Source organism: Rhineura floridana, chromosome 7 (genome assembly GCF_030035675.1).
Source record: "Rhineura floridana isolate rRhiFlo1 chromosome 7, rRhiFlo1.hap2, whole genome shotgun sequence".
NCBI lineage: Eukaryota > Metazoa > Chordata > Lepidosauria > Squamata > Rhineuridae > Rhineura > Rhineura floridana.
This window is the reverse complement of record NC_084486.1, coordinates 119,226,062-119,247,196: the sequence shown is the minus strand read 5'-3', so window position 1 is coordinate 119,247,196 and position 21,135 is coordinate 119,226,062. Positions and strand designations below refer to the sequence as shown.

General features: G+C 39.7%; 3 protein-coding genes across 7 annotated transcripts in view; 2 read left to right on the top strand and 1 right to left on the bottom strand.

The window, feature by feature from the left end:
- MED12L (mediator complex subunit 12L) overlaps nt 1-21,135 on the bottom strand; it is a 366,394-nt gene that overhangs the window by 193,088 nt on the left and 152,171 nt on the right. The window lies entirely within an intron of this gene.
- GPR87 (G protein-coupled receptor 87) lies at nt 1,083-20,257 on the top strand. 3 transcript variants are annotated; one of them, XM_061637041.1, is made up of 3 exons: nt 1,083-1,171; nt 15,670-15,796; nt 19,176-20,257. In XM_061637041.1, exons 2-3 carry the CDS (start codon nt 15,691-15,693, stop codon nt 20,210-20,212), a joined length of 1,143 nt encoding a protein of 380 aa, XP_061493025.1. In that variant the 5' UTR covers nt 1,083-1,171; nt 15,670-15,690; the 3' UTR covers nt 20,213-20,257. The 3 variants fall into 3 exon arrangements, with proteins under 3 accessions (XP_061493025.1, XP_061493027.1, XP_061493026.1); XM_061637042.1 differs by lacking the exon at nt 1,083-1,171 and adding an exon at nt 2,852-2,949; XM_061637043.1 differs by lacking the exon at nt 15,670-15,796 and having other exon boundaries at nt 1,092-1,171.
- Nucleotides 1,084-21,135, top strand: part of P2RY14 (purinergic receptor P2Y14) — a 53,855-nt gene continuing 33,803 nt past the window's right edge. The window contains exon 1 of one of the 3 annotated variants that reach the window (XM_061637045.1): nt 1,084-1,171. The gene's annotated coding sequence lies outside the window, so the exon portion shown is untranslated. Of the gene's footprint in view, nt 1,172-15,710; nt 15,797-21,135 lie in introns of those variants that run through there. The other 2 variants (XM_061637047.1, XM_061637046.1) reach the window with 2 other exon arrangements.

The window sequence follows — 21,135 nt, the reverse complement described above, 5'->3', positions numbered from 1 at the left end:
ACGCATCACAAAAAATGTAAGCTTTTAACAAGGTCAATTCTACAGAATAGTGAGGTCAAGCAATTGTCCCAAACTCTGCACAGATGTCATAAGCACTGTGAGAAAATTATTGCATTCTCTGTTTCTTCAAGCCCAGTAAGGATGCCTTACATGCCCAAACCGCCCAGATCAGCACTAATCTTACAAAAAGTGTCACAAGACTCTTCAATGTTTAATCCTACAATAATGTATAACACAATGAATATAACCTACAGCAGCCTTCACCAGTTGGTGCCCTCCAAACGTTTTGGACTACAGCTCATATCAGCACACTGCGACTGATGGAAATTGCACTCTGAATTGTTTTCAGTTCTCTGTGGGGCAGGGTGGTAAGCGGCGGTAACGCAGCCGAAGCTCTGCTCACGGCCAGAGTTCAATTCCAATGGAAGGAGGAAGTCGAATCTCTGGTAAAAGGGGTCGAGGTCCACTCAGCCTTCCATCCATCCGTGGTCGGTAAAATGAGTACCTGGCATATGCTGGGGGGGTAAAGAAAGGCCGGGGACAGAACTGGCAATCCCACCCCATATATATGGTCTGCCTAGTAAATGTTGCAAGACGTCACCCTAAGAGTCGGAAACGACTTGCACTACAAGTGCGGGGACACCTTTACCTTTTATGGGATTACGTTACTTTTTAAAATGCTGTTTCTCACATATATTTCATGCTCACTCATAATATCCTCAAATTAAATATAACTTCTGTAGGCATCTTATATTAATGGAAAACATTTTTCCAACTCTTTACAGTGCTATGTTACAATTGAATCACAGTCTGTCAGTTTAATTTTACTCTAGACACAGGAAGTGAGCCCCAGGTTTCCAAATCTCACCTACACTAGTTCATGAGTCATTCCCAGGACTGAGAGAGCCTGTCGCTCAAGCTCTTTCTGGCTGGGACCATTCAGATCAGGAGTAAAGGACTTAGAAGCCAGCACATATGAACTGAAGGCCTCATTTACTCCTACCTCAAATTAAAGTCCACATTACTTTGTATACTTCAGCCCAAGGCATGTGTTTTTTCTTGTCTTAGTGAAAACAAACAGGACTTTAATATTGTGGAGAACATAATGCATCCTGGAGACACTGCTACAAGCAACAATGAAAAATCAAATGAAGAGCAACACAGATGACAGGTACTTTTTTGTATTTACCTCAAGAGTGAAAAATGGAAGACTGTAATTTAATTATACCTTAATTTTTAAATCATTAAGAATGTTTAACCTGGGTGAAATGCAAGCCGTCAAAACAAGGTGTTTGTATGTTTAGGCATTGCTCTGTAACTCTAGTATAGACTGATTTTGTTTGATGGGCTCCAAAAGCTGAAAAACAAAAGCATTTCTTTGTAGTATTTGAAAAAGTTATAGGCTCACGTTGTGTAACAGGCAATCATGAAATTGGGAATCTATAACTTCTTCAAAAATGACTTCAAAGACTGATCTTAGATCTGCTGGGTCTTCCTCAGCAAAAGTAGTATTGAACTTATATTCTCTTAATTGTACTAATAATACATAAGTTCTGAAATCATGCTAGAACATGCCAGGTTAAGAATCTCTGAAAGCCACCAAATGCAAGGCCATTAAAAGCTCAGTTTAACACGCCATGAATGTAGCTGCTTCTTTAGTAGGCTACGTACCAATAGAGTTACTCCTGTACTGTGTAATTGTTTTGAGTGTTCAACAGTTTACTGATAAATCCAGAGTGTCCAACATGTTAAACATTCTACAGCTTAGATTATACTCAGCATGTTCCCAATCTTTTGGATATACAAAGTGGTATCACTTTTATTACACATAATTTAAATCTTCAGACTTTTCAAAGATTACACAGCAACATTTCTATTGCTTTGAAATCAACAAGGGTACCTCACTGTTTTTACAAAAACAGGTGTGCTTTCCAGTATATCAGGTTGAAATTGGATGCCTTTGTTACTCATTCAAAACCAGAACCAAAATGGTTTCATCTGTTTGCTTTCTTTGGTCATGCATCTTTCTTCCATTGCTAATCCTGAGGTTCTCACTATTCTTCATAGGTTAATAGACCAGGTTTTGCTTTTGCGCAGGCAGTAAAAGGTTTACCAGTTGCAGATAAATAACTAGAAATGTCTATGCTAATATAGGGGAAAGAGAAGCGGCATGCATGAAATATATTATTGGGTGATTCCAGACTGTCGCTATTTTGAGGTTGGATTCAATCCCGTACCAGCACATTCAGGTTGCACAATTAATGCTGATTTGGAGCTCCTGTGCAACAAATCTACTTCCCCCAAATATTGGACTTTTTGCAATACGGAAGGTGATAGGGAAATGCAGTGGAAAGTGTGGGATAACACTTGCTCTGGTGCAAAATCATCTACTCTCCCTGCAAACTTATCAGAAGGAATGCTCATTGGCCAAAGTCATCTGATCTCTCTGCAAACAAATCAGGATAAATGCTCAACAAACAAGTCATTGGGAAGAAGCCATTTTTGTCTCACAGTATGTGTGAGAAGAACCTAAAGGATTGTGACCTGTTTCTGAACTTCTTGACAACTTTTCAGCCTCTGTCTCTCTTTCTCATCACATTTCAGCGTCCTTTTGTCTTATAGTTCTTCCCCTTGTACACACATACAAACACTAGTCTGCATTCCCTAACCACAGGTGCCTTTCTTTCACTCCCCACCCTATAAAGAACTTGCGGCAGAGTTAACTCACCAGCCACACAGTTCTCTGTACATGTAGTAGCATGCAATGCTGTCTGGGTTGCTCCAATTCCCAAGGTTCCTGAGGAGCCCTGGCATTTTGAAATGCATTGTGTTATACAATTCTACTCAGTTCACAGAGGCATCAGTCAGTCCGACATGATGCTACAATCTGTTCTGGACTTAATTACATCAGACTAAGAACACTACAGAATGTGAAAATGGGAAGACGAGGCAAGTTTTTTTGCTTTGAGATTTTTTTAAAATTCTAACTTGGTTCTATTTTTATTATAATTAGCAGAGTAGAGTAGCTATTCAGTTGGCAAATACTGGGTTATAAATGTGCAGAATGACAGAAGTAATGGATTGGGATGTTAAGAAATTGCAGGAGATTCTTTGGACAGAAAGATTTTCTTCACTGTTCAACTTTGACGGTTTTTTAAAAAAAGGATTGCCAGATTAACTAAGTGTAAAGTTTACAAGTGTAACCAGATAATAAGAGGTCATTCTAGAAACCAGGTCAGAAGGTAATGTATAATGAAAATAGTGCACTGGAAATGCCTTCTCATAGTAAAGCAACTACCAAATGTTATTATAGAAACGCTTCCAAGTATTTAAATTAAAACATATCCCTGCTTGCATTCTATCCTGTGCTACCTATTTCTGCAAGTTAAAAAGTAAGTCTTAAGACATTTTTAAAGCATGTTTAGGAGTCAAAGCTCCATCTCCAGCAACCATAACTACTAAGGGCCAAACGAAATAAGAAAGAGCAACCACATGTTTTTTATCCACATGCCTGCCCAATTCATATAAGCAGAGAGCCTTTCATGCCCTTGCATGAAAAGGAATGCCCAGGGGACAGAAAAGAAACCCATCTCCTGTTCCTTGGCTTACCTTGCTATATCCTATTGCTTTAAGCAGGGTTTTTTCCCCCTCTAGCCTGGCTTGGATACTGAAAATGAACTAAGAAAATGGCTTAAAGCAAAAAAGCATGTGAAGTAAAACATTGATAGTGGGTTGCTCCCCTCCCTCTTGGTCTTCTTTTCCTGTTAAGGATAGCCTTCTTCTATCCCTGCTTCATGTGGATGGGGCTCCAACCCCCATCACATCTAGTCTGGCTCTTTATGGGCCGCATCACATCTCGTTTGACTGAAGAGGCAATCAAGCTGACATCAGACCCTGTGATGGCTTTGGATGTGCAGACATTTGAAGGCGAATGTTACAGGGCCCTAGAAACACTGACTAATCTCTCCCTCCCCTCCCAATCCCTTATAATTGCTTCTTTGGCTTTAGACATATGGTACTTCTCTCTCACTTCCAACCGTTCCTGGCTCAATATCAGCTGCAAGTTAAAAGCAATGGTTTAGAAGCCACTGATTAATAGAACTACCAAAGCACCCTGGTGTTATCTTAATCTGGGGACTGTGGAGTCTCTCTGTAGTGGGAGATTAAAACCAATTTTTCAGTTGCTTTTGCAATTCACTTATTAAAGCTTGAAAGCAAATGTCTACAGGCAGATCAGTTGGCAGCTCCCCAACTTCTTGGTGTGGAGCTTGAGCCCCAACATTCATTATTGGAGTGATTTGTTTATATTATACAGTCCATGCTCATCTATACAGTGGGGACTGGAAACACATAGCACATCCAACCAGTCTATCCAAAAGACAGCCACTGGCTTGCATTCCAACCAGGTCAACTCTTTAGACTTTTTGTGTCTCCAATACAACCATGTTGTTTACATGGTTTTTTTAAAAAAATTCATATACAATCAGGGATGGGGAACCCATGCCCCATGTTGTTAGTCTCTCCTGCACATGCTCCTGCCAGATGGGAGCTGTAGTTCAATATCATCTGGAGGGCCACCGATTTCCCATCCCTGTTACAGAAAATCTAGATTCTAAGCAGACATGTGAAGAAAGGACGCATGTTAAACAGAAAGGAAAACAAAAGGCAAAAGTGAACACAAAAGAAATATACTACAGTTTTCCAATTCCATGAGCATCCTGCATTCAAGTCTGCCAACTACATAAAACACATCAAAAAAGAAAGTTAGCAAAGGACAGAAGAGAGACTTTTGGTCAGATGGCAAGAAGGTCTCAGGCAGCAGATGGAAATTAACTGCAGTGATTATTTCTATGGTTTCTGAAGCTTTGAATGGTCAAGAGAACCTCACCATTACATATACCCACACTAGAAGCATGCCTACCCAGGCACATAATTTTAACATGTAATTTTATTTTTCCCCATGTACATTTTTAGCAACTGCTGGTTTTACTTATACTTTGATAAGTTTTTAGATTAACTTGTTTTTAACATTTGATTTTATCAATTTTGGTGAACATGTTTTATTCCATGTAAACCACTTAGAGGTTATGGATGATTAAGTGGTATATAAATTCTGTAAAATAAAATAAAATAGAAGCACAAATCAGACCATTGTTCCATCATACAAGTATTGTGTATTCTGACTCTCAGAGTCTCAAGTAGGGAATGGTCTTCCCCAGCTCTGATAAATTATATCCTTTTTAATTAGCAATGTAGGCATTGAATGCGGGACCTTGTGGATGGATGATTTGTGAAAGTCAGTAACACTACTTCCAAAGCAGTAGTAGGGTTTCATATAATGATTAAAGTCCAGCATGTTTCTCAAGTCTCTAAATGGTATATACATGTGAACAGGCTTAATATACACATATGCTATACAGTAGGGCTCTTCTTATATGGCGGGTTAGGGATCAGGCCCCCGCCGTAAAGTGGAAATCACCATAAAGCAGAACCCATTGACTATAATGGGTCACGTTGCGCAAAAATGATGCCAAAATGCCGCAAAAGCAGCTTTAAAAAGGGGAATTTCCCCTAATTGAAAGCCGCCGCATCAGCGGAACACCGGAAACAGAACACCATAAAGCAGGGCCCTACTGTATGTGTACATGAGTATTTGGAGAGTTAAGAGGGTAGGAGCAAAAATTAACATGTATGGGGATCCTTGAATCACTACCTATGTCTTTAGGAACAGGGTACAGGTTATGTGTGGTATAGTGGTTAAGGTGTTGGACTACAACCTAGGAGACCAGGGTTCAAATCCCCACACAGCCATGAAGCTCATTGGGTGACCTTGGGCCAGTCACTGCCTCTCAGCCTCAGAGGAAGGCAATGGTAAACCCCCTCTGAATACTGCTTACCATGAAAACCCTATTCATAGGGTCGCCATAAGTCAGAATCAACTTGAAGGCAATCCCATTTCCATTTTTACATGTTATACCTAGTAAAGGAGACCTGGTCAGTCATCTTGGGCCCCTGGTTAGGACATGCTTGGAGTGGCAGTCAAAGAAGCTCTCTCCTTCAGAGGACTAATCATTAACCAATACAATAAGCTCTACGTGGACCTACTCTTAGAAACTCATTGAGTATTACAGAAAAAAGTAGACGCCATATCCTGACAGAGGATATATATTAGATACAGTTTCTGCATACCATACTGAAGCTGACATAAAAACCTCTAAATTAGGGGTTCTTAAACTTTCTATCCCCAAGGCCCACCTGAGAGAGTTGAAAATTATGAGGCCTACCAGTCACAAAATGGTGGTCCAGGGACAGAGCCAGTCACAAAATGGAGGTGGAGTTTGGCATAATCAGCTGGCAATTACTGACATAATTTTCTATCGTTACTGAATCCCTCTTTGAAAATTACTCTTAAAAATTTCACAATGACTTCCTTGTGGCAGAGAGTTTCATACTTCAGCTTTCCCAAGCTAAGTAAAGACAGAGGCTCAGTGGGTATTATGATTCAGCTTTAGACAGAATTTGCTAATCCAGAGGCTCTAAGCAGAGAATAATTTTTATTTTATATTTCCTTCTCCTCCTCCCCCAACATGTCTCTCAGTGGCTGCATTTGTACATCATAGCAAGCCAAACTATGACCTACTGGGACCGTGCAAACTTGCAGGCTCCTGGGAAAGAGACCACAGCCACTTTGCTCCTCCCTGGTCATTTTAGTTCAGCAAGGTGTGGCAGCTCAGCGAAGGTCCTCAAAGTTTAGCTTAGTGTATGCCATTTGATCCCAGGATCGTGGTTAAGCTCTTTTTTCCTTAACCATGAGCTTTAGCCAAGAACAAACCACATTTGATTCCCTGAGGTATAGTATTTGTGGTGCTATTAAATTTGTGCTGTTTTTCCATGGAATTTGTACCTATGTTGGCAATGGAGCAGATGAAGTAGGTTTTTATGGAACAAGGAACGTGGTTGGTAGTAAAGGAGTAGAAAGTCTGTCCCCAGAAATCAGACATGTATGCCCAATAGGTTACACAGACAGAAACGAAGCCTGGAGGAAGAATGGAGAGGCTGTTTTATTCTACTATTTTAGAAAAGTTAACATGCGCGGAGTACTTGTTACACTTAATAGGTCACCTTCTAAATAACGTCATGTTTGTTATTCTATCAACAGACAATTACTAAAATTAAAAGACCATTTGGAACTATGGCTAGGCATATATTAAAGGAACAGAAAGTCTAGAATTCATTTTCTTAATTACAGCATTCATTTTAGAAATCTATCACCCCTGGCCAGGCTTCGTTCCACAGTCCAATGCTGAGCAACATCAGCTTCTCTTCCATGCCTATTTTAACAAAACCTCATTTCCTTGCTTGGCAGACCAGATCTGCAGCTGCAGCTGTTCTTTCCAGTATCCAGATTCACTATGCACCCTCACAATGGGCTGTGCACCCTCCTACCTAGGAACCTGCATCGTTGTTATTCCGGAGACCTACACTACTTCCCTTTGCATCTCCAAACTAACTTGTTACTTAAGACCAGCCCAATAATTTCATAGCCTCCAACATGTCACAGATGAAAACAAGAGGCATGCTTTCAACTCTTCTGTGTATTTACCACTTCACATCCTTCTCCCCCCCCACTCTTAAACATTAAAAGACCATTTACTGTCTAGCTATATTCATTTATTCTACAGTATTATAGCCTCTCCTCCATTCACTTAAAAGCCAAGGAGGGTGGTGGTTCTTTCTATTAAGGGTATAGTTAACACACATGTTATATTACAGTTATGTTTACCGGCTCAGAATATTTCACAGTAACTGCAGGCTTTGAAATGGGAAGTCCCTTGTTGTACATGGTGCATTAAGCGTATATAAGTTGGAATGCAGGAAGTTGCTTTTACTGATAGAATCCTCTGCTGAATCTTGGTTTTATCCATGAACACAAGGAAACCTTCCATTCACAGTCATCTAGTTAGGATCCAAGGCAGTAAACACACCCATTGCCAGAACACAGAGTTTCCATTAGCCACACCTAGAGGGGGAACGGGTTGATCTGCTGATCAGTTATGAAATCTCTTTGAAGCTGAATTTTAAAAAATGCACTCCAGCTGCTCCCACCAGGTTTTACAGTAAAAAGGGTCAGGATTTGACCAGCGTCATGTGCCCCCGTTTTCAGAAGAGAGAGGTGGAAACACACTGGAACCAACAACAGTGAGTGTGTTTCTATCCCAAGTCAATGATTTTAGGAATAGGGACCAAAAACAATCTGTTCCTGGTAAATAGGTACTGTCAAAATGTATACTGGATGGGATAAGCACACTTTGGTTGCTGAAGCAGCAACAACATGATTTGCTCATTATAGAAGAAACTCATGAAATGGCTGGAACACAGGAGAAACCTTTAGAGTGCTCTAATACCTCCTTTTAAACATTTTTAAAGGCTAAACTTTGCATTAATCTATAGTGATAAAACATGTACCAAGGTTCAAGTGTTGCAAAACTTCAAAACTCTTTTAAAAAATAGTAAAATACAACCTAAATAATTGAAGAAAATACAGCCTGATGCTGGAAAACCAAAACCAAATAAGGAGTGGAAAGAGAAACCAAACTGAGCATTGTATGGCTTCCATGCAGTGATCTCCATCACCTTGATGGGTTTTAAATAGGTCAATAATCCAACACCCTAGTCATTATACTTACTATTAACCCATCATCCTGTGTAATTTCAGTATGTTCTGTAACCTATTATTTAGCTGTGTCATTCATATACAAAAACCAGTCTGTCAACATTAATGACAACAAATTACACCATATAAGCAGCAATGTATACTTTACACATATTTATTGCAGAGGCTTTACACTATTGATGTGAAATATGTAGCAACACAACCTATAAAACATCTATTGGTAAAATCATTCCTCTTCACTAAAGTTCTTATTGGATCAGCCAAGTAGGCTTCTCTCTCTCTCTCTCTCTTGAATTAACAAATACTGTACTAAGCTTCTGTTGACATCACAAATAGCAAAAAGAAAAATATTTACTATAAAAATATTGTGTGTGGGTTGTTTTAAAGGCAGGAGTCTGGCCACACCTGGTCAGGATTACTTGGCTTAGAATAAGAAACAATTAAAACTGAATGCAAGACATTGCAATTATTTTACTGAACTAGGGCAAGTCACCTTCTTAGTCGAATGTACACCTTAGAGCACTGTGGTGAAAATGTAAGGCAAAGGCACCATGGTCACCACACTTAGCTCCTTGGAGGAAAGGTAGGATTCAATAGTGATAAAATATATTCATACTCAAGGCATAAACTGATTTGTGGAGTGTTGACGCAGTGCATAATTAAACTATGGAATTCACTCCCACAAGAGGCAGTGATGGCCACCAACTTAGACAGCTTTAAAAGAGGATTAGACAAATTCATGGAGGATAAGGCTATCCATGGTTAGTAGCCATGATGGCTGTGCTCTGCCACCATAGTCAAAGTCAGTATGCTTCTAAAAACCAGTTGCCAGAAGCCACATGAGGGGAGAGTTCTCTTGTATTCAGGTCCTGCTTGTGAACTTCCCATGGCATCTGGTTGGCCACTATGAGAATAGGATGATGGACAAGATGGGCCATTGGCCTGATTCAGCAGGCTCTTCTTCTATTTTTATGTTCTCATGATGCCAGTTTTGAAAGGACAGTTGGTCTAGGTGAGTCTTGGTCCCTTCCATATACAATACCATCTCAATGTGGATTGCCTTTTCTGGTCTCTCAACTATCATTCTCACAACTGTCCCATAAATATAAATAAATAAATAAATAAAACACATACAGAACAGCATACTACCCTTTTTAAAATAAAAAGTTGTATAATAAAGAGCAGTAAGAGAGGTCTTCACAAAGACTATACCATGACAGTGAAACTGATGTTGGTTCTGTTAAGTGTTATAAAATTCCCATCTGATCATATGTGGTATTTGTAGACACAAATGCCCTTAAGGCTCATAACAGTTCGCTACAAGGACATGAAGGGAAGTATTATGGTGCTTAAATTATTTAGAAAGCTATTACCTGTTATGCTCATGCTATGGCTACCATTATCAATGGTAGTTAACAAAGAGACCAAATGAGAAAGCACCATTATAAAATGACAAAACTAATTGGGGATAGCGCGATCATATGGCATGCTTGAGCACTGCCCAGTACTCTCACCACTTTAAGGGCCTCACACAGGTCTCCACGATGGGATCATTGAGCAACAGCCAAGATCAGGAAAAAATGGGCGGCCTAAAAAGCTTAGTTCCAGCTTAGCAAACAAGCAAGCCTCTAGACTTCACACATGTGAATAGCAGCTTAGAAGTGCAGTGTTGTGTCAAAGTTGGAAGTTTCAGGACACACAAAAGGAAGGTATTTTTGTGCCAAGCACAGCTGGTTACCCTGGCTTCTTTTCTATCCTCCTGCCTTTACTGCTCCCCCATCTGTCTTCACTATCCAAAATATGCCCCCATTCCTCAAGAGTTATCAGTATTACCTTTCTTTCAAATTCCACTTTCAATGAAGCCCTATTCAAATCCATCACAAGAGCAAAGACAATTGCACTAGCTCTACTCCCTCTATCACTAACCCCATCACTCTCCATGATTTGGAGGGATGAATGTATGCAGTAGGGATCTCTTGATTTAGAATCCTGGAAGATTAGGATCCTAAACTGCAGAAGGACCCTCCATGAGTCAAGATGGCTCCTGGCTGCAGATGTTTAAAGGGACATATCCTTCAAGGGGGAATCCCCTGAGTCCTGTAGCCTTTTCTGGTGAGCACCATATTTTTTAATGTAATTTCCAACACTGGCTTCCCAGAATGGAAGTTTGCTGGCTGCAGATGTTTGCTTTTTTAACATGTGGGGATGTGATGGAGGGAGTGGGGCCAACAAGGTCATCCCCACTCTTCCCCCTCATGTGATGTCACATGGACACAACACCCAAACTGGGCTCCAGTCTCCTAGAAAACTGATTTAAACAACAGGAACTCTTGCACTTTGGTTCAGCCTGGATATATCAGCTGCCTCCATTCTTACTGCAGCTGTTATAAGGGACAGGTTATTGGTAGGAGTTGGCAGAAGTCACTTAGAAGCCTATAATAGATTATAAAATAAGCCCTAGTATTATTGCTATTGTACATTTTAGGGAGATTTTATTTTAGGGAGGAATGATTTAAGCCTATCTGGTCAAGGACACAATAATCCCAGCTCACTGTATAGGACAGCAGTGAGGAATCTGGAGCCATCCAGATGTTATTGGATTCCAGCTCCCATCAGCCCCAGCCAGCATGGCTAACAGTCAGGGCTGTTGGAAATTGTAGTCCAACAATATCTGGAGGGCATCACATTGGCTATGCCTGGTGTAACGGACTGTAAAGTTTAGCTTACCATGTTGTGTGAATGCTCTGTATGAGAACAATTCTGCTGCTTGACACTTTGTTATGTTATGTTATGTTACGTTTTATTTCTAGGCTGCCTTTCGGCCAAGGCGGCTTACACACAAATAAAAATACAAATACAAAATATAAATAAAAACAATACAATTTACAAAAAAAAAACCCTAACAAAATGCTAACATTTCTAAAAAAACAAGAACAGCAAACCAAAAGCATTCATCTTCCTGGTAAAGGGCAGTCCCCAGAAAAATGTTACTAAGAGCAGGGGTGGGGCAAGGCAGGTGGAAAAGCTTGCCCGTTGATGGTCCCAGCACAGTCTCGCCCCCGCAGCAGCCACTTTACATTATTTACAGATATAGACAAAATGCAAACCATTTTACATGTACCAATGAAAAGCTATGATGTGTGCATGAATCAGATTCATGTTTCTGGCCACATACATCATTCAGCTTGTGGTTTTCAGCTGCGTACATACACAAAGGGACACAAATCAGTTCTGTGACAGACATGAAGCATCCTAGAAAAATGACCCTATTAGCATAATGTGATGAGACATAGTCAAATAGGGTAGTGGTGATACATTGAATTAGAATGGGAAACCCCACAATGTCATCGAAGATGTCTCCTCATTCTGCTTTTTTTTCTTAAATGGTTCTGAGGAAACAGATGTTCACCTTCCAGGGCAACTAGTTCAATTTCTTCTCTCCCCTTGAGTTAGAAAGCACTTTCCTAAACTGCAGCTTTAAAATTCTTGAAATATTTAATGTTCTTGAAGTCCCTATTTGTCTTTTCTTCAGTGGCTTTGGTAAACCACTGCCTTGCCACTTCAGGGAGCAAATTGCTGGTAATATCAATATTGAAACTGATCCAGACATCTTGAACTCTCTCTATTAAGAAAGGACAGAAAAGGGAGGTGTTTGGCAAAAGAGGAAACCTAAAACATATGAAGTTGCTACCTACTATGTCAGCAAGCTGGGAGCATGGGACTTTCTCCTTGTTCAGTGTCATCATAGACCACAATGTATGAAGTCAAGTGTCTCCTACGGAAGTCCAACCAAGGTGCTGAACTTTCACAACTGAAGCCTGAAAGGCTGCATCTCATTGATCGTTGGACAGGCAATGGATTTTTTTTTTTAATAGGTGGATGGATACTTTGAGTGATGGTTGCTTGAACATTTTAACCAGAATATTTCTTACTTGGTCTGTTTAAGTCTGCTAACTTAAGGAGTTTTTCACAATAGTTCCCTAAATTATATGAGCACACACCCTGGTATTAACAAGTCTGAGATATTGTGTGCTCTGGATCCACTCTGGAACAGTCAATATGAGCCACTGAAGAAGACTGCATGGTCGAAACACATTTGGCAACTGAAAGTGTTGTTTATTTGTAATAGGCCACATAGTCTTTTGTTCAGTCTGTCAATATATATTGCATCAGTGTTACTGTGTTTAGAAGCCATTTTATCTCATTGTTTGGCAAATGAAGCATCTATTTGAATTAGGCTATGATGCTGCATGACTTGTGATTTAAAATGTATATTGTATTTTATCATTGTGACTAAAAGTGGTTATATCATTGTTATTTTTTGTGAATAATTACACATTGTGTAAAACTATTGTTTTTTTGTGGCCCTGCCTTTTTATAATCTGTGTTCATAATTTATTGATTACATGAAACATATCAAACCCAAATACAAAATGAAATGCAATTAATTTGTAATGCTCCCAAAGCATTAATCCATATAGGGCATGGGCAGGGTAACACACCTTGAGGCTCAAACAAATGCCACCATTTATGGCAGTCTTGCAGTTGTTCAGCAACCTTTTGGTTTATATTCCTAGGCAGGTAGCAACGACAGATTTACTGAGCCCTTGGTAGGCAGATACACATAGTTTCAGAATAGGATTTGGCTTTGTAGGTCATAAATTATGCATACCCAGTCAGATGGGACATCAAGAACAGCAAGTAGGTAGGCTGAAAATAATGCCCTATTTTTTATTGGTTTCCATGCTATCACATTCCCAAACTCCTATAGGTTTACTTTACAATATAATAATGAATGTTGCATTTTCATATATTGTTCACTTCATGCTGTGTTTCTCTTTGAAACAGCATTAATCCAGAGTAAGAACCCCAATATTATTTACACAATAACTTAGCCTGGGATGAAGATTATGTGAGTCAAGAGTCCTTTATCTTGTCAGATATTGCTGATTATCAACCTCTAGATTACCCATGAAGGAGCCTGGACCAGTGACTAAACTCTGTGGTGTGCTGGATGAAGGCCAATAAACTGAGTCGGAATCCTAGCAAGATGGAGGTGCTGTGCATTGGTGGTTCCCAAGTTCAGACAATTGGTCAATTACCAGCTTTGGATGGGGTGGAACCAGTAGTGTAGTGGCCAGTTCAGAAGTGCAGGGTCCCTTCTTGTTAATCACAGCAATGCCCCCTCCCTGGTTGTTTTGCTGTGGGTTGAGAATGAGATCCTTGTTAATACCTAGGGACCAATAAGCATGAAAGAGGAGGGTGTTAGCACTGAGAAGAGTCTTCTCAGTGGCTGACTCACCAACTTTCACTCTGATTGGCTCCAATCAGCAAGAAAGGAAAAGGAAGCATGTTAGAAGGCTCTTCTCAGTAGCTAATACACTCCTGTTTCATGCTGATTCGCTTGTAGAATGCTGGAGACATAGGGATCCTGCTGGGAACCTGCTCCCCAAAAGATAAAGGGTCTAAAGACCCCTTGAGACCCCGCACAACTATACACCTGGGTGGTACTCCCTCTGAAAGAGCAGGTCTGTAGTCTTGGGGTGCTCCTGGATCTTTGTAGCTAGAGGCCCAGGTGACCTCAGTGGTTAGGAGTGTCTTTTAACAGCATCAGCTAGTAAGACAGCTGTGGCCGTTTTTGGACCAGGATAGCCTGACAACTGTTGTCCATGTACTGGTAACTTCCAGGTTGGATTACTGTAATGTGCTCCATGTGGGCGTGGTCCGGAAGCTGCAGCTAGTGCAAATTTGCTGCCGCGGCTGCTCACTGGAGCAGGATATTGCCAACATGTCACCCCGCTGCTGAAAGAATTGCACTGGCTGCCCATTAGTTACTGGGCCAAGTTCAAGATTCTGGTTTGGGTATACAAAGCCTTATGCAGCTTGCCAGGATACCTGAAAGATCATCTTGCCCCTTATATACCAAGTCAATCACTGCGCTCTGCAGGTGAGGGCCTCCTGCAGATACCATCTTATCAGGAGGTCTGTTCTGCACAACATAGGAAACGAACCTTTAGTGTTGTAGCACTGACACTTTGGAATTCCCTTCCCTTAAATATTAGACAGGTGCCATCTCTGTTATCCTTTCAGTGCCTACTGAAGACCTTCTTCTTTCAACAAGCCTTTTAAGTAGAAACCTTATCCCAGTCTGCATCTGTGTTGGAATTACTTCTAAGATGTTTTTAAAGCTTTTTTTTTTAAGATGTTTTTAAAGCTGTATTTTTAAAAAGATGTTTTTTAAGATGTTTTGTTTGAATAGGTTTTAGACTGCTTTTAGTGTTTTTGTTTGCCACCATGGACTTCTTCTGGAAGGAAGGGCGACATATAAATTTAATAAATATATAACTATATTGAATCCTATTGATTTAATGAGGCTAAGGCATCTGTGATGTGTTGGACAGCAAACCCCAGCTTTTATCTAAAACGTCAGCAAGCTACAGGCAACAGCATCAGTATAATGTTTTTTAAAATGGGAACTGGGAAGTGAGCTGGCAATTAACAAATGGACAGGTATCAGCTGTGGAGAGAACTGCACTACGATTGTTCATTATAAAAACATTGCCACAGGCTGTGATACTGTACCAAACTTTTGCTGAATCAGGGCTGATCCTAGATTCTTCACAGTGATACATCACTGTGTGTATGACGGAGGGCAAACACTTTACAATGTCTCTTATGTTCAGTGTGAGTGTTTTCCTGCAAGTAGACTAACTGGGAAGCCAATGCATGCACTTCACAGATGACAGTGCACACCTTTTTCCTCCTTACATGGAGATGAGCACCATGGAAGAAAAACCACATCTGAGTTGTCTCTTAAGGGTCAAGATGCAGCTGAGTTCATTATTTTGTTAGACCTATAAACAGAAGAAACCTATAGTATATATCAGAGCCTCCATCACCCCCTGCACATTCTCTTAGCCAGATGCCAAAAGATGCTGCTGTTGACACTGAAGTGTTTGCATATTGTAAATATTTTCACTTCCTGTATTTTTCAGACGTTAGAACTTGTACAACCCATGATGTACCCCAGATCAATTGCCACCAGTGTGTCTCCTGAAAAGCATTTGACCTGCAAATCAACAATAGTAATGGGGTGTAACATGTCATATGTGAAGCTTCCAGGTAAATAACTTTTTAAAGATCAGGAATTCCCAATAGAGCATTTTAAAGAGGATTTAATAATTTACATAGTTGTGCCTACTTTTTCAGTATAAATTTGTAAGTTAAGTTTCATGAAACGTATAACAGCAGTCATTTATAAGATCTCCGAAATACAACCACAGGGTGGTTTGATTACTTCAATTCCAGCTTAACATTCTAACCAAACCCAAAAGCTCATCATTTTAACCCCCCCGGCCTTCTAATAAATAGAGCTCCTCTACTCCACACACACCTTTTTGTCACAATCACAATTCAGGTGGATCCCTAATGAAAACCCTTATTATCAACATTACTTCTATGTTTTAAAAAATCACAGGATTCCCAGTAAATCATACACACCAACTCCAGCAATGTGCACATTTCTAAGTCCCCCAGCCTGGTTAACATGAAGTTATTAATTATAAATAGTGTTTTATATATGAATTACCACTCATAACTGAACTTTGGTTGCCCCATTTAAGTAAAATGAGGCCTTCCCACAAGGTTAGGCATAATCTGTGTACACTAAAGGCAATGCAGTTACATGAAGCCAGAAGGCAAACTCTTTAATTAGCTAAATCCAGTTTCATTAGGGCTGTTACAAGAAGCAACATAAAAGTTGCTTTGAACAGGTCCAGAAAATAATGCTTTATTCCTGATTCCAACCTCTAGTGTAAAAAAAAAAGTCAAAGTGACAAAAGGGAGATGGGCAGAGTGTACTAAGTGCCATGAAAAAATGTCTGAGGCTGCCATTGAGTTTCATTCTAAGCAGAATAGTCAGTGTGTTTTTCTTTTGTCACACATCATGTCATCTGAAATGCAGACAGTATATGCTCTTGAATTTAGCTTATGGACCCAATTTTGTTGCAAAACTCCAAATGTTCGGCTTGCAAAACTAAATCATAGTGAAAGCCTCCACAGTCTTCAGACTGAAATGAAAAAGCCTAAAGTCACTAAAAGTGCCACATAAAGGGGTTTTGTTTGTGAACAGAAGCCAGTTCTCTCTTGAAATCAAGGGATACAGTGACATAGTACTAAACCAAGGTTAACATAGTTAATGTTCACTAAAGCATTGTTAAAGCTGACAGATCTAGCAGACAGTCACCTCAACCTTGGTATGTTATGTCCCCCCACTTTTCCCATTAAAGGAGACAGAAACCAGAAAGAGCCACTCTTTACTCACAGCTATGTATTTTTGAGGCAATGACGGCTTCTTAACCATAGTTAAGAAAGAGGTCTGGGTTCGCAAATCACTAAGCTGTGGTTAATGTCAGCTAGTGTTTATAAACCAGCTAGAAGCCTTAGTTAATGAGTGGCCTTTAACCATAAATATACAGTTAAGCTGCTAACCCATAATGCTAAGGCATACTTTAATAGACCACAGTTTAGCACTATGTGCGAACCAGGCCAGTGAGCAGAATCTTCACTTTGGAGTTTCTTCATTGGACAGATAATACTGTATCATTGGTAAAGGAGGCTTTATTATAGTTTGTCTAATACAACTCAAACAGCCTTTTCATGGGATCACTTAATATAGATCAGTGGTTTTACATGCATTCTCCAGCAAACGACATAAACTGGCCACTTACGTAACAGCTCCCACATACTTTTTCAAAGAACAATTGCCTAAACTTTTATTAGTGGTTCTTATAATGTTCCTGTACAGTGCTTAAAAGCATCCTGGCTATGAGAAGAGAAGGGTGGATGCCTGATCTGACTAAAGCAATTTTGTAAGCTCAGCTAAAACTGTTCTTATTCACACAGATTATGTAGGGCAAAACCACAAAGTGTGTTTATTCCACTTTTTAGCCTTGTCATTTTAAGAATGACACTCTTAAGGTTGTAAACATACTAGTTGCCAGAACAGAGCATTTCCAGAGGGGGAATGGGTTGATCTGCTGATCAGTTGTGAAATCTCTTTGAAGCTGAATTTAAAAAAACGCACTCAAGCTATTCCCACTAGGTTTTACAGTAAAAAGAGGCAGGGTTGACTAGCGTCGCTTGCCCCCATTTCCAGAAGAGAGAGGTAGAGAGACAATGGAACTGGGAGAAGAGCGAGTATGTCTCTACACTTAATGAATAATGAACATGATCCTTTCAGACAATTAAAGAATGTGTTTTTAGGGCTGATGCAGATGTTATCCACTTTTGTTCACCCCATAAAATCACAAGCAAATCAGTGCTATCAATGCTGATAGCAGCAATGATCTACTTGGCAGTTGTGTATGCACATAGATTCACATCTATAGGTTTCTCCTGCATTTATGAGTCTAGACTGGTAATTAGGGGTTTACTCAAGCACTTGGTGCTCCTCGATACATACTACAAAGCCACATATGCCCAATGAGTCATGTGACTGAGAGGCCTCATGCAGTCCAAACTGATAGGCAAGGGTGCACACCCTGCAGCATGGCACCACAAGTAGAACAAAGATTAGGAGTGTACAGCTTGACTAGTCAGGAGCAGGATGATCTGTGGTCCTGGCATTGCCTGCATAGTCTCATACTTAGCACTTGACTTGTGGCCTTCTTCCTTCAAAGCCTCCAAAAAAAGTAAAATTTACAGTTTCCTTAGGCAGCTCGTTCTGTTGCTGAACTGTTATGAACACAGCAGATATTTATGTTCCATCCTTACTTGTTCATCAACATTCTTTGTGTACTTGACTAAGTCTCCCAAACAATCCTTTGCATGCAGACAGGAACTTAGTCATCTGAATCACTGAGCATACTTGTGCAGCTGGCTGCAGCTGCAGTTTGAAACAATGCACACCCTGCCACCTCATTGCTGGAGCTATGGTCTAAAGTCCTTTTCCACAGTGTACATACACCGTAGCATAATAAAGAATTTTATTGAACGATGAGTACAGCAGAGGGCCACTCCCCTCAACTTACTCTGCTAGCCTCATAAGAAGAGACCTGCTGGATCAGACCAAAGATTTAGCAATTCCAGCATCACATTTCCAGTAGAGGCCAACCATATACTTCAGGAAAGCTCACAAGCAGAAATAAAAGGAATACCCACCTCCAGGTGTTGCTCCCTAGCAATTGGTATTCAGTGGCAAAGTACCTCTGAAAGTGGAGGGTCCCATCCATCATGTCTGACAGCTCCCTTTCTACATGCTCCACAATTACTGAAACCCAGATATTTAACATATATATTATATATGTGATAAATGTATGTGTGAGTGTTCAGACAAGCATCTTATGGATTCCTTCTGGTCGCATCAATTCTGGGACATGGCTCTTAATTATTATCAGTCATAAGACTGATTCAGGTGTACAAAGCATCTGAAGCTGTTGTTTTTAAAAGGATGCTACAATTGTAAACCAACTTAGACCATTTCTTTCCATCATTTCTATAGATCATCACCTGGGTCAAGGCAGCAGCATTTTAAACAATTGTTCGCAAGAACTACCTGGGAATTCCACCAGTAATGAATTTACAACCATTGTTTTGCCTGTGTTTTACCTCCTCATATTCCTGGCAAGCATCTTACTGAACAGTTTGGCAGTATGGATTTTCTTCCACATCAGGAACAAGACAAGCTTTATTTTTTACCTCAAAAATATTGTGGTTGCAGATTTGCTGATGACCCTGACGTTTCCATTTAAAATCATTCAGGACTCAAGGCTGGCACCATGGCACTTCAATTTTTTTCTGTGCCGGTATACAACAGTTTTGTTTTATGCCAACATGTACACTACAATTGTGTTTCTTGGACTCATTAGTATTGACCGGTATCTAAAAGTGGTGAAACCATTTGGAGATTCCAGGATGTACAGCATCACTTTCACCAAGATTCTGTCTGCATGCGTCTGGATTGTGATGACATTTTTAGCCTTGCCAAATATGATCTTTACAAATGGTTATCCAACTAGGAAAAATGTAGGCGACTGCTTAAAACTGAAGAGTCCTCTGGGAGTCAAATGGCACAAAGCTGTCATTTACATCAATAACAGCATGTTTATCATTGTACTGATAGTATTAATAGGATGTTATATTGAAATATCCAAGTATATCTGTAAATCAAACAAACAATTTATCAGCTCTTCAAGTCGCAAACGAAAACACAACCAAAGCATAAGAGTGGTTATAGCTGTATTTTTCACTTGCTTTTTACCATATCATTTGTGCAGAATGCCCTTTATTTTTGGTCATCTAGATAAATTTTTAGATGATTCAGCACACAAAATCCTGTACTACTGCAAGGAAGTGACTCTTTTCCTGTCTGCATGCAATGTGTGCCTAGATCCAATTATCTATTTTTTCATGTGTAGATCATTTTCACGAAGGCTGTTCAGGAAATCAAACATGCGAACAAGGAGCGAAAGCATTAGATCACTTCAGAGTGTTAGAAGATCAGAGGTGCGCATATATCATGAATATGTTGATCTGTGACATTGAAGATAATGAGATGGACTTCCCTCCCCTCCCCTTATTTGTACCTGTATATTTGTTTTTTGTAAATAATAAAATATTTTGTTTGATTATAAGAAATTTGCATTGTTTCCATGTTGTTAGAATATAAGAGAGACATGCAAAATGCAACAGGGTAACCATGGGAAAACTGTGTATATCTACATGTGATGGCTAAAATGGGGCTTTTACCTGTTCTAGAATTATTACAAATGTTATACCATGCCATCTAGTGGAGAAAAGTATGTTTCCATTATAATATTAGGAATTTAATATTTAGGATCACAGTGGCTTTTGAACAGGTTGTCTGACACAATCCTATCTGAATCACATCTGTCAAGAGGATCACCTCATGGAAGACCTAAACTAGGCCTTGGTCATATTTATTTAGTTATTATATTTATAATACTATCTGTTACACAGCCATTTCAAGGTGGTATACAGCAGTATTATAAAATACAATGCAAAAATATTCAAATACAATTAAAATTAAGCCCAACCACACACAAAGTGAAAAATACTTAAAATATTACAATAGGTGGCATCAATAGCCAGTAAAGGCCATGGTGAACAAGCAAATTTTTGCCACATGCTAATATTGTATCAAAGTCGGCACATGCCTTATTTCTGGGTACAGCTCATTCCCAAGTGTGGGCACCACCACAGAAAAGGCCAGGTTGTTGTTGTTGTTGTTTTGTTGTTGTTATATCCCACCCTTCCTCTCAGTAGGAACTCAGGGCAGCAAACAAAAACACTGTAAATCATCATAAAAACATATTAAAATATATTAAAACGAAACATCTTTAAAAACATCTATTTTAAAAAAGCTTTAAAAACATCTTAAAAGGCAGTTCCAACACAGACAGAGACTGGGATAAGGTCTCTACTTAAAAGGCTTGTTGAAT

Coding starts and splice junctions, on each gene's coding strand:
- GPR87 (XM_061637041.1), top strand. CDS start 15,691: ATGATGTACCCCAGATCAATTGCCACCAGTGTGTCTCCTGAAAAGCAT. Junction 15,797..19,175: donor GTCATATGTGAAGCTTCCAG/GTAAATAACTTT, acceptor TCATTTCTATAG/ATCATCACCTGGGTCAAGGC.